This window comes from Pezoporus wallicus, unplaced genomic scaffold (genome assembly GCF_028554395.1).
Source record: "Pezoporus wallicus isolate ANWC-B61680 ecotype Strahan unplaced genomic scaffold, APGP_CSIRO_Pwel_v1 contig_3876, whole genome shotgun sequence".
NCBI lineage: Eukaryota > Metazoa > Chordata > Aves > Psittaciformes > Psittacidae > Pezoporus > Pezoporus wallicus.
The window spans coordinates 1562213-1576657 of NW_026636085.1; the positions used below are offsets into that span (position 1 = coordinate 1562213).

General features: G+C 38.8%; 1 protein-coding gene across 1 annotated transcript in view; it reads right to left on the reverse strand.

Moving 5' to 3' along the window:
• Window positions 1-1364: 1364 nt before the first annotated feature.
• The window catches only part of TMEM135 (transmembrane protein 135), a 163730-nt gene continuing 150649 nt past the window's right edge, over window positions 1365-14445 (reverse strand). Inside the window, exons 10-15 of the mRNA XM_057399031.1 lie at window positions 9601-9768; window positions 7633-7696; window positions 6912-6988; window positions 5217-5315; window positions 3619-3686; window positions 1365-2032 (exon numbers count right to left, since the gene is read on the reverse strand). Of these exons, the coding sequence (XP_057255014.1) occupies window positions 1900-2032; window positions 3619-3686; window positions 5217-5315; window positions 6912-6988; window positions 7633-7696; window positions 9601-9768 (609 nt within the window). The 3' untranslated portion in view covers window positions 1365-1899. The remainder of the gene's footprint in view (window positions 2033-3618; window positions 3687-5216; window positions 5316-6911; window positions 6989-7632; window positions 7697-9600; window positions 9769-14445) is intronic.

Here is a 14445-nt window from a genome sequence, read left to right on the forward strand (position 1 = left end):
TCCAGTGAAGAAAATGAATCCATCTATAAAATATCTTTACATTTGGGAATGGTACATAGTTACACTACAAAGTATTCATAATATAGTGTGTGAGTTCTAACATATTACCTAAAATATATAACTTCTCAGACTTTACAAGATCAAATATTTCAGACCATATTCCAGTGGAAAAACACTACAAACCTATTACGATCCTTTAAAAGTTCTTGTTGAATTAACTCTTTATTTCCTTTTGAGGAATTTTAAGGTAAGATTTCAAGCAATAAGATACTGCATACAAACTAGCTTGCAGAACTTTATTCACACTAACTTGGACAACTGCTGTTTGAAAGGATGAAGCACCTTTAGTACCAGCGATAAAGCATCACTGCTGCAGTAGCTGATGAAGAAGCAGGTTTTGTGCACAGACTGGTATGATTTTCACCACATTCCTACAAATCTGATGAAAATTACTGTATATTCAGTAAGAAGAAAACTAGTGGGAATTGAAATATGCTTAGAGCTGTATTACAAGACAGAGATTCTATTCATTAATCCAATTCATATCATCTGACAAAGACTCCCAATAAAATACTGATTTCTTGTTCTTTTTTCTTTTTAAAACACATGCAACCTACTGCAATTTCCACTCCCTGGCTTACCTGGTCTCTCTTCAGTTGAATGTGAATATAGTTCATCTTTTCATTAAGCTCTAGGTAACGAACACCATTCAGCATCACCTGAATGGATTCTAATATAAAAAGAGCCCCAAAAAGCAAAAATAAGCAGCAATTAGCAAGTCAAGGTCTTGCTTTAGAACACAAGCTCTTATCTGTAGGAATACTCAGGGTAAAATTGAGATGGAATTTGTGCAGGTAGTTATTTGCACTGAGTACCCCATTAAACTGAATGTAACTGTCTCAGTCGTGGATGTCTGATGGCTTGATGGAAAACCACTTTCCACCAAGTACAAGATAAAAACCCTATTAAAACGACCATCAAAACCATTCTCTGAGTCTCACCTCAGGGGGTCAGCTCTCTTTAAAAGAAACACTTGAAATGCTGGCTGGCGCTGCAGCTTGACAAACAACCCCATGCGCCATCGAAAGCGACAGTGTCAAGCCCTTTAAAAACAAACATTTCATTTCGATGTATTTTGGGGGAGTTTTGTTTTGTTCTTTGCTTTTTTTAGGTCTGGAACTGCCGGCTGTTCCCAGCACCATCTCGGAGCCCAGAACGTTTCATTCCTTCCTCCACTGCTTCTGTCCTTTTCCACTTGGCAGATCCTAACCACCACACCCCCTGCTCCTTGCCACGCAGCAGCAGCTGGTATTGCCTTCCCACTTGCCTTCTCTGTTATCCGCATTGCCAGTGGGATTCACAGATTTCCAGAGGAATCCCTTATTTTGCAGCTACAGCTGTGTAAAAGTACTGCTGTTTTAAATAACCAGTAGGCAGTGACACAATTTAGAAATCCAAGGAGGCATTTCTACCTGACTGCAACAGCTATAAGATCAGCCAAAATTCTGGACCTAAACTATGCCACTTGTCTTCCTTTCTAAATTAAGAATTACTTTTAGTTTTACTACTGTGAATTACAGATTTTTCTGGAAGTTGTTATGGATACTTTACATTTTACTTCTCTAAATATATTACTCATTTGTTTAATTCATCCAGGAATCTACCAGACTGCCAACCAACTACAGTCATCCAAAAATAGTTTCTGTCTATGGAAGGGGCTTAATCATTAAGCCACACTTTCCTGCAAAGCTTCAGTACTTTTGATTGGTAAAAAGCATTTCTCATTGAAATAATACTGAAGTGGAGCCCAAGCCCTCCTCCATATATATGACTGTTAAGTTAATTAACTTCTCAGGACAAAAAGCTGATCACATTCAATGACAAGATACACTGTCGTGTTCAAGACAACTCCAGCGGTAGCTCTGGTGGTACAACAGTGTATCTTGGGTCAAGCTTAGGTGTGAAATCCTTGAAGTACTTAGATGCTTCGGTACCAAATACATCTAAAGCTTTCCTGTTCATGACAGCAAACCTGGAAGAGACATGAAGGCAGGAATGGATTAATCATTTAATTATGAAAAAGAGTGGAAGTATTGTTGAAATGATTTCATGTCATGGAACACCACCCAAATCTTATTAAACAGGCCTGCACTGTTTAGAGATTGCAAGTTTTCCTCTCAGGCAATAAAGATTAAAAAGGAACCACATCCGACATATCTGTTTAGTAGTGCTTTGTGTAGATGTACTTTATAGAACACACTTGTGACAAAGGGGAGAGTCTTATTCTACTTTTGACTCCACAAAGAAAAGTCAAACAAAACACTACTTTTCTTTCTTGTGCCAGCAGAGCAAACTCTGTCCGTGCTTGTCCATGTCAGGGTAACAATTTTACAGGTGTTACAACTTATTTCCATTTCATTTCACATTCAAAACTGTAGAGTGAAAGACCTACGGAATGTCAAAAGAAATCACCTCTATGGAGTGTCAAAATTACTATTACAGAAACTTGCTTCAGATAAAAGAATAAGCAGAAAAGAATTTCTTTCCCCTCCTCTGTTTCAATTAAAGCAATTTTAAGATTAGGAAAACAGGGAAAAATGCAGCCAAAATTGGACATCTGCACTGATGTCACCCCTGTACCGTGTCTGTATGGCCTCAGAGGTTGCCTGCAGGGTGCCTCCAAGCATCCCAAAAGGTGCCTACGATGTCTAGCAGTGTACCCAGTCACCATCTGTCCAGCTAAGAGTGTGCTGTGCCACGGGGAGCGTAGCTTCAACATGTTCCAGGGACTGGGTTCTGATTTCACTTCTGCTTTTATAGTCTGGAGAGCCCACTGTCATGACAGATGTTACCTTGTATAATCCCATTCCTAACCTGATCTACACTGAGATTTGGATGCCTTGCTCCTGATGTTTGCACTGATTCCTTACACATCAGAGTAACAGTGTACACTTCACTAAACTGTATTTTTAGAAATCAGTTCCAGCAAAACCTATTTTAAAGAGTCAGCATTTTAGATCCCTGCAGCAAATAAGAGGAAAAATATCCAGTAAGATATTAAAGGGTAAATTTATGGTTATAGTAGGTGGAAATTTTTCATTAGTTTTGGAAGGAAAAAAGATGCCTTTCTGAATTTAAATAAATGGCCTATAAAAAAGCCCTAATGAATCTTCAAAGTATTCTTAGGAAATACTCTGACATTTCTAGTAATGCTTTTAAACATTACTACTAATACCATGTTGGCAACCACTGCACATACTACGTGATTTCTTTAGCCTGTATAGTTACTGAATTCTTCATTTTCCACTGAAATCTGAAAGCATTCCACCCTCCAAGTGAACTAAAAGATAAAAAAGGCTTCAAGTAAAACCCTTGTCTGCTAAATAGTCTTAACTAGATTTAGGTCTTTGCTCCTGTCATGAGACTAAACCCAGCAACGTCACTTTAGCAGCAAAGAACTTCCAGCAGACTGGAAACCAGTTGAAAAGCAAAGTAAGTACCCAGGAAATTAGCCCATATGTACTACTACCGCTCTGCTGTTGACAGCGAATGACATGGAAAGCTAAGTGTGATCAGTGATGTGCTTGGACAAGCCATAACATACCCCTGACTACATACCTGCCCTTTGTTAGTCGTAGAAGAAACTTCCAGTATGAAGGTCTCAGGTTCTGAACTTCCATGACAGCCTGCAAGGAGAGAACTGTGTCAGAGCCTGCTGAGTGCCAGGGAAAAGATTCAGCTGCTACAGAACGTTGCCAAACCCAGTGAAAGGATAGTTATGGATATATATATGGATATGTATTACATGGAATACAAATATGTATTTAATTTTTAAAACATCATCTCCTAATTCATGGTCTGAAAGCAGCTGTGATCACCTGCCAATGGCCAGAGTTACCACCAGACAAGCAGTCCACAGCTGAATGCAACGCTCTCTATGCCCACCACCAGCATACCAATATTCCCACAAGACTGCCTTTCAAAAGTGGTGGCAGATAACTTAGATCTCATTGCAGAGAAAGCAGCAATAATCCTTATTATTCCTACACACACAATTTTGCACTTGTGGATGTCAAATTTACCTACTAATTTATGCCACACTGCATTTTGTGATCTTCCATTCCTTTATATATCATGTTACGTATCTTAAATAATGATATATAAACAAAACCCTTGTCTTATATTTCATTACTTTTCCAGGTCACTTATGAATATAGTGAGTAACAAATGTCTCAGCACAGATCCCTTTGCTAATTTACCCTTCCTTCCTTCCTCCCTCCTACCAATTTACTTCTATTCTTAGAGTCTTTTTCCAATCAGTTATTAAGTAATGAAAAATCCTTTCCTCTTTTCTCATACGAACATTATTTCTGTTAGCCTGATATGACAGTCCTTGCCAATCGTTATTTTGGAGATCTCAGTGCTGCAGATCTTTAGGCACATCCCAAGCATTAAAATATCAATTCTCTTTGATACTAGAATGAGAGATATTCCCTTTGGGAGCAATGAGGAGGAGTGGCACTATGCTGTTAAGCACAGAAGACTGTTTTAGGGTCATTTTATACTATATTGAGGGGTACAAAAAATACACATCGTTATGGAGGTCCAGTAAACATGAAGTGGGATGTTTCAGCAGCAGGTCTAGAAATGGAGAGATGTAGTAGAATAGAAGAGTAATCTGGGTGCCACTGAAAAGGAACCTTCCAGCTGACGCAGCTGATAAGTGAACTGAAGCTGAAGGTATGCAACTGACTTGGGAAGTGCAAACGATGATAACTACAGCTTGTCTGAACATAAACCTTCAGACTTCCTTATTAACTTTGGCAGATTTTTTCAATTCGGCAACTTCAAGTTAGCTTCAAGTGAAAACTTCCAGTTGATTAAAAACTTTTATGGGTATTAAAACGTTTAGGGGTATTAAAATACTACAATATACTCTTTGTCTCCTTGACAAACTGTCCTTTCATATGCTTATGAAAGTCCATGCATTTACATTCATCCTCTAGGTCAATGCATTTGAAGAACCTTTCCAAAGAATTCAGTGCTTTCTATAATGTATTCAGCTACAAGCATATTAGAAATGTGAGTCCTAGAAATTATCTCCCCACAATGACACTCAAAAGCAAGAGCCCTGATTCACTGCAACTTGCTGGAATCACTGTAACCCTGTGCTCCTCATTTCATTCAGCATTTGACATAAAGAACATCATACTTACTGCCTGAAAGCATATCGACGTGGAAATGGCATAGATGATGCTATCTGCATGAGGAAAATAGGGAACCTTCCCTGCTTCAATGCCTTTGAAGTATATAGTCTATAAAAATAAACAAAAAAATACTGAATGAAGCGAAATAAAGTTAAAGTAGCTTTTTAACTCTTATTTTACCTTTTCAAAAAACCATGTCAACATTACTAACTTACACCCCTGTATTTTTGTGTATGTCCGGAAATGTGACATTGATGGAGATGGATAACAGATGTTACCCAAGGTCAATAAAGTGAGAGGCTATTAATGCACAGAACAGGACCTAGCAACAGCTTTGGGTGTTAAAAAAGGCTAGTACAGACCTCAGAGATAAAAAAAGGGAACGTTTGCTGTGTGGAATTCTTCATTTTAAACAAGCAAAAGAACAATGCAATAACTATCCCAACAAAGTGAATATTCACTGTTCTTAAACAGCTTGAAATCACATACTTTACTTTCTGAGAAAACATGTAAAGTTTATTTTCCTGAGCACAGCTTGACCTTCCAAAGCAGCACACGCCTCTTCGGTCAGTTACCCTTGGCTTGCGTAAGATGATAAAAGAAAGAAAGAACATACAGCACTTTTCTTATTTCACTGCAGCCACAATGTCTCAAAGTCCAGAGAAAACCATCAGCATTATAAGATAATATTGGGTTTTTTTTACAACTGGTGTTCTAAATCAATATGGATAACTCAGATTTGCTTTTACAGAACATGCGAACTACCTTCAGAGCTTGGCCTAGGATTACAAGAAGCAAGAATAAACAGAGGATATCTTCCCTTTTTATGTTTAATTTTATGCTTCACAACAATAAAGGTTCCTTCTTTTTGTATTCTTTGAAATGAATTCTGCTCTGGTAGTGGAGGTGGATAAATAACACTAGGACACGAGGCCCTTGAGGTCTGCTTTGTGATTCAGGGATGATGTATAATAGGAGAAAGTTCCCAACTTATTCCAGTGGTGCTGTTGGGGAAATAACCATGACTAAGTCCTGATTTTGTGGAAAAAACACAGTAAGACATCAGAAACTGGTCAGCAAAGTTTCATCAATGAATCCACACTCTACAAACTCTATTCTTCCCTGGGCTTCTCATTTGAACAAGTTCATAGTCATAATTCAAGCCTGAAAAACAGTAATTAGAACGAAGCTCATTGCAAAGCTGGGAATTCAATCAGTTGAAGTAAACCGACAAACAGCTCCAGCTATAGACTAAAACCTAAGCTATTTTGAGTTATCTCAGACTGTTGAATGCCAAAATTAGGGAACAAAGGCAGGAAGTGAAGCTGTAGCTTTTGGCAATAAATCTGCAATTAAGGACTAGGTCTGATTTATGTTTCTGGCAGAATTCTTGGAACTTCCAGATTTAAAAAGTCTGCAAAAGCTACAAAGCAAAGGCCTATCAGGAGATTAAAAAAATTCATGGAGAACATACATAGACCAGTGGGTAAAGGACTTTTAAAATGAGTCACAGAAAAGAAAGTAAGAAAGAAATGAGACCACAGAAAGGCACTGCTCTTGGCACACATGTACTGAAACACACCACTGCCACACAGCTTTGTATTATACTGGAATCATCCAACAAAGCCTGCGCAGGTTATTTTGGTTTTCTGCCTTGAAAGGATAGATGAAATAAAGAGCTCTGTTACAAAGGTAGTATCTTACCTCTACTAATTTGGACGCCAGATACATAGAGATAGTAGTACTTTTGTAAAACATCATGGAAATTCCTGCTAGACACCCTGGAACAATTAGAAAACAAAAGGATTGTTAAGACTGTGATTTACACTGCAGTATGTCAGCTCAGGAGACACTGCACAAGATTGTTTTCTGTCGCTACAACAAAGTTCAGTGATCAACCTGTTCTGTCCACCAAAATATGGATTTTGTTATTAAAAAGAGAAGTTTTGAAACCCTGAAACAAAGCTGTAGCTCAGGGATTAAATTTCCTCTCTCATCCCACAAAGAGAGACCCTTGAGGTTCCAGTATGTGATAGATGCAAAAAACAGCAAGGAAGGGCCTGCACCACACACAGATCTCATGGCAAAGGCTCCTTCTTTGTATCCGGTGGAGCCCATCCTTTCAAATGGGTCTTCTGTCGCATATGGAAGAGTCAGTATTTGAAACTCACACCTCTACAGTTGGAAAATAAAGGACAAGTTTACATTTGTATAAAGTCCTTGAAGCTGACCATAAAACCCACACCATTTGACTGAATTTGCCTTACAATTTTAATTGAAACTTTATTTGAAGCTATCTGAAACATGACATAATCTTGACATACAGAGTCCTATTTTCATCACAGGAGTCAGAACAGGGAATGAGAGAACAGACAAGAGGCAAAGTGCCAACAGAGGCAATATACACTTCTTTTCATGGACTCACCAGCTACAAGTGCATGAAGCTCATCATCTAGGTTTCGTACCCAACGCAGGAAGCAACTAGTACCCTGTAGGTGAACAGAGAGCAGGATTAGTCCTAGTTATTTCTCTTTCATAAGGTATAGAGACACTCCTCTATAGGCTAGTAATATAACCCACAGTATGAATTGTGTAATGTGAGAATGTTCAAAATCAGACAGCAGATCAATCCAATTTGAATACCAATCTAATTCCAACGCTAATCTTGCATTCACATCATCTTTATTTGCTGTATTTGCCTAGACTTTCCCACGATAAAGTCTGTTTTCAACTATACACCAAACATCTCAAGGTTTTTCCATACATCTAATATATTCTGGAACGAGGAAAACATATTAACCTAAAAAGTTAAACCTGCATATGGCTAAAAGACACCATGATACAGTTGACACAGACAACAATACACAATTGTTCAGGCCAGAATAGGCGTAACTGTGGCTGAGGCTATATTAAAATGTATTTCATTTGGATGACTGCAGGTTACCAAATGATCTGGACCGTTCCATATCTGCCTTATCCTCTGCATTGTTTTGTTCAACTGTTTTGGAAAGCCATACTTTGTCTCCAAATTTTACCCCTGGTAAATTTCTGTTAATGGTTCAAGATCCGCTTAGTAAAGCTCAATCCAGGGCTGATGGCACCGACAGAACATTATAAAGTTCAATATGACAGTCCAATGATGTCTACTTTGAGAAAGTATATAATACTATAGTAATGGTGTCTACTTTGAGATACCTTGATACTTTGTGTCAGCCTTTTAATCCATCTAATGTGTGCTCTTCATGGAATCAAAGAATGATTTATGTTGGAAGGGACCTCTGGAGATCATCTGCTCCAGCCTGAAGCAGATCTAATTAGAGCAGGTATCTCAGGAACCTCTCCAGTTGAGTTCTGAGCACCTCCGAGTATAGAGACTACACAGCCTCACTGGGCAACCTGTTCCAGTATTTGGCCACCTTCACATGAAAATGTGTTTTCTTGTATTCCTTTGCAATCTCCTGCATTTCAGCTCCTATACTCTCCTTTACTTACTGTAAGTAAAGGTCAGAGCACACCACCCTTGTAAAATGAGTATCTATAGAACTAAACTACACTTTGCAAGTGAAGCTTTTAAAAGACGTCAAAATTATTTCAGCTTCCACAATAATACAGAATTATCTTAACTCTACAGAGCCAGTGAAGTGGCAGTTGAAAAACAACATGTGTGATTAAGGCTATAAAAGTGCAAAAGCCACTTCAGCACTGCACTATTTAATATATTCTCCCTCAGGGTGTGTGCTTTGCCACATTCTCTTTTGGCATAAATAAACATCATCTAATTAATCCCAACAATGCTGTGTGAATGCCCATCAGTTTGCAATCTGTCATTTTATAATGGTGTAGAAGGGTACATTTCCAAGTGTCTCCTCAGCTGCATGTGATATATGTTCTGCAGTCTCCTGCTATTTAGCGTCAAGCTAGAATTCCAGATATTTGAGCCAAAAACAATCTGCAAATGGCTTCTCTGAGGCAACACTGCTGCTACTGCTCAATTCACTTTCTCTGAAGTACACCCTAACTCCTGATCTTGATACCATGCTGCACAATCTATCTGGTTTATTTAGAAATGATAGCAACAGCACACAGAATAGAAGACTAGTTTTCTATTTACGATCCCTGGCAGTGTTCAAGACCAGGCTGGATGAGGCCTTGGGTGATATGGTTTAGTGTGAGGTGTCCCTGCCCAGGCAGGGGGGTTGGAACTTGATGATCTTAAATTCCTTTCCAACCCTAACTTTTCTATGATTCTATGATTACTGCAATACTATAGAATTTGTTGCTGTAGAGCAAACACTACCAGTAATATTCAGCGGCTACACTTAGATCTCTGTGACATTCTGAAAAGTGAAATAAAACCCACGGCATTTGTCATTTCTGTATGTTTTAAGCTTACTTTGTATATACTGACGAAAGATCCCAGAAAAGCTCCGAGCTGGAAGTTTTCCTTGTTGTAGAAGAGTGAAAGTAGCCTGGATGGTTGTGTAAACAGATGCCGGAAGGTGGATGGAATCCGAAGGCAACACTGGATCAGGTAACCGATGCTAAACATCCTAATGAAGCCCTAGAGAAAAGAAAGAAAGATTTTGTAGTAAGAAACCACAAATACAGGAAAAGGAAAAGCAGAAACATCTACAGAAGTACTTATTTTTGACTTCAAGCAGTTTAAAACCCAACTCTGCAGACACAGTGTAAAATGCAGCCCCATCTTCAAACTCATTAGGGCTTTTTTCCCCGATTCCCCTGTAAAATAGCAAAGGTAATAAAATTACAGTCAATTGACTCTCCTTTAATTTCTGTGAATATCTGAAAGGCCTCAAGGGACAATCTCTTATTTCTCTTCTGCCTCTAAAATTCTGTCCTTTGAAACAATCCTGATGACTTCATTTCCAGACTACTGACCAGCTTTTAACCACAACGGGTACACATAGGAAAGTAATGCGGTGGAAAAAAAGAGCACTTCTACACTCAGATGCCTGCAGAAAGCACCAAAGGAGGGAAAAGTCCGCAAAAATAACTTTCAGAAAGTGTGAGAATTAGAAAGTGACCCTGGTGGCTTGGCACGTGCTCATGGACTTTCCCTCAACCAAGCTGGAGGCTGAGTGATGCCTGTAGCAAGAGAAAGGGTGAAACTGAGAGGAAGATTACGTGCAGAGCTACTGAGAAAGAATAACGTGGTTAAAATGAATTTTTCTTACTGCTGCACCTTGGATACAGATCTGCTTTTCTATATCGTGTCACAAAAACACACTGACTTTTTCTTTCCAAATTCTTCTCCCCAGTTTCTTGCAACTTCCTCCAAAGCTTCCTATCATTATTCTTACCCCGTGGCTGAACTCCTCAAATCATTCTGAATTAAATCTGTTCTTTGGAGGATGTCTTATGTGAAAACTATGTACACTCTCCATTAGCAAGTAAAGCAGGCACCCCAAGCTCATGATTTTCTGAAGATACTCAGGGACACTGAAACAATTCCAGATACAGCTGGCAAAGGGTTTGATCGAGCAACCTTTCAAACTCAAAAGTATTTTTGCCTCCTACAGAACTTTATAATGCGCCATGGAGTTCATAAAATTCTATTGTTGTTAAACATCCAGTAATAACATCTTCCTGAAGCAGTTACTCTCCCTGTTAGTCAAGAAATGGTTTATGAGAATCAAACGAAAGAAAATATATTGCATCATCCAATAACCCAGTAGCTATGAATAAAGAAGTTCCACTTCTTATAAGAGCTGAACTGAAGGACTGAGGTTTAGTTTTGACGTGCACCAAACAGCAAGAAATAGCGCACAACATCTTTCTCCGCAGCTCGTTACATCAAACAGGTGAATCCTTATCACAGGTGTTTGTTTCAGAGGAACAAAAAGTATTACATCTTATAATTAACATCAAATATAGTAACTTTTATCTTCCATAAAAAGATTTCAAGTAATAACGGAGGTAGAAAACAGTAGAGGATACACAGGGCACTAATAAACATAAGTGAGGGAAGAGAACTCTGCTAAGAGCTCTTTCACCACAAAGACTTTTGAGTTGGGACTCAGCTCAGCCAGAAGCAGCAGCCTGGTGAAACCACATCTGCAAAACCCATTAAACAAGCCTTCTGTTTTTTTTGAGACAGTCAAGATACTGGCAATAACTCGAATTCAGAAAAGCACATGTGTGCACATGAACAGAGCTCAGTAATGTACCAAACCTGCTGTAATGTGTTAGGAATTAGTTAAGATACCTAAAATGTGTTCAGGCTGTACAGTAGCTCATGTTTCTCCAAGAGACAGAAGACAGAGACTACAATAATCAGGAAATAATCTCATTTATTTTTTATCACTTTGGTCATTAGGTAAGGTCTGAGGGTTATATGGTGTCATCTGCAGCATCAGCAGAACAAATGGACAACTGGGCTACTACTGTTGGCTAATGCCTCCTTATTATAATCAAGTGGAATCCAAAAGAGGAAAAATTATCTTCTGACTGCTTCTGGTGGCTCTTTTCAGACATTTACAAACCTGAAGCACTTTAGGTATTTAGAATGTGAAAGAAAGTCTATAAAATCAGGTGGTAACATCACTAAATGTTACTTAATACCTGTAACGAATTCTGGCAACTACCTAATGTGCATTTAAATGTGAAGCAGAAGGAAAAAGGCAAGAAATGGCAATTAAAGCTCAGATGTGATAATGAGAAGATGAGATGCTCAACGGTACAGAAAAATACAGCATGGAGGGGAAATTTTGGCAGTGAGCAGCTCATCAGATCATTATTAGATTGGAAAGTTCCCTTACAGATATGGAATTACAAAACATGCTTGATTCGTGACAGCTGACAGTTACTACTGATCGACTCCAGGAACGGCCATAGAGAGAACTGAAAATGCTTTAAGGATTTTGGATCTTTAAGAATCCAAATACATCAGAAGAAAATTTTTTCTCTTATAATTTAAAAACAAGTCCCCAGAAAGTCAGGAAATTCAAAGATCTGGCTGCCACTTCAGTGATATTTCTCTGATTATGTTATTGCAGTCAGGAATAATTTATACTCAAATGCTATACAAGACTGGGCCAAGAATGAACTATAGTTTATCTAAAGAGAGAACAGCCTTATAAAAATGTCCTTCTTTAGACTTAGTTCACTCTGTCATCTTTTGGATTTTCTTTTCCCCCTATCCCCTTCCAAGGGTATGAGAAACGTAAAAATGATGCTGAATATACAACCAAAGAAGACAAGGACTCCTGAATATCCCCCCCTTTTTTTTTCTCCTTTTCATCACTGACACATCTCCCCACTCAGTTAAGAAAGGACAGAGTAGTGTGGGGCTGGTCTACTGTAACTGAAGAACTCACAACCTGAAATCAGATTTGTGTCTCTCAACTAGAGTAATTTAACAAGACTAGTTCCTATTTCTCAGTCACCCTTCTGTTTTATATGCCTTTCAAATTCATGATATTCCATACTGGTCAGATCACCTATCTCTTTACTCATATGCAAAACTATTCCCCCAGCAGATCATGACAGTTTTCCATGGAGAAGGAGCATCAGTTCCATTAGTAGCTGAACAAAAAATCTTACTTGTTTATTCTAACTGCACTTGTAAAATAATACAGTGTGACAAGAGATTTGAGAGTTACAGAGATTTGACTGCTGAGCATGCAGCACAATGCATAAGGATTTTGTGTGAGTGTAGTAAGAATCTCAGAAAGCAACCTGGACTAACAGTAGTTAAGAACTAATTACAGTAAAATATGACTAAGTAATGAAAGACAGCACTTTACATAAAAGTGCAAGAGACTTAAGTTACAGCAAGGCACCCATGGAAAAAGATGCGTGCTAGGAGATACTATCAGCAGAGATCTGGAAACGCAGCATGCCAACCCATGAAATCACTTCTTTGTTTTGAATATAATATCCACTGCAGTCTTGCACACTGATCATGAAGGCCAGACACTGATGTCTATGGGAAAAACATAGAGTACTCTGCAAATGAAGGCACAGGGAATGTTTGCTCCCCAGAGGATCCTGACCAAACATAAACATTCAGGGAATGAGAGACAAAGCAGGCCAGGAGGCACTGAACAGCAAACTTACTGGGCAAGGCACTGCACAAGCACAAAGCAAAGGGAATGTCTGTGTCCCCAGAGACATTACGCCTTGAATGAAAGAGCTCAGGAATGAGACATTAAGTGGATTGAGATGGTGGTGAGAGGTTGTAAAACTATAACCTTAATCTGGGCTCTGTTAAATATGTCATAGCTACAACAGGAAAGTGACGTAACTACCCCAAACTATTCATGAATGCTCCACGGCATATTCTCATTGTAATTCAGCAGAACACTTAAGCACCATCTCAGATCCTACCAACTCCAGCACATCTTATATCCATGTTACACAGTGGTATGCTAATATACTGAAGTGTAAAAGGAGAGTTAATACAACACAAAATGATGTTTTTAATAAACATACATGAACTAATGTTGTGCTAATTCTCTTCTGATGGTAAATTTAAGCATACTGCTTCTGAGATAACACTAATTGTATGGAGAATTTTAATTTAAAGAAGTTATTTTTGAAAGTAATTGATATCAAAAGCATCTCAAGATCCTCAAATCCATTTTTTGCTGCTCCATATATAAAAATGGGTGAATGTTCAAGTGATGGGAGATCTTCTGGAGTCTTACCAACTCCTAAAAGAGGCATTAGCAGTTGGTACCACCTGTGCCAACCTAATGCCGGCCAAACTAAATCTCTATCCAGTATTCATGCTACTGTAGTCATCCAGTAGTCATGTTACCATCCAGCAACATGCGCTGATCACATTAATGATAGAGGGTGAATTATGCCACTGAACATGAATAGTTCATCCTGGGAGCAGCAACTGTGACCAATCTCTCATTACCCTCAGCCCTTAAAATAACATAATGGAGCAGTGGGCATGGGGCTGGGCAGCAGCGTGCCAGAGCAGCACATTCCCAGCGACTGATTTCGGGTGGAGCCACAAGTGGGCTCAGCCCTCAAGTGCATCTCATAGTTAAACAAGTTCCTTGCTTGCTAGCCCATGTTTTCCCACACATTTGTATGTTATTCATTCACTACAGCTAATCTGAGAGACCAGGAACTTTAACCCCACCACCACCCGGTCCTAAATTGAGAAAACCTGTTTTCAGGCTTGTCGCATTTTCAACAGAAGGAGAATGAGTAACAGGCTCCTTTCTCACTATAAGTATATGCTTTTTCCAACTAAAGACTT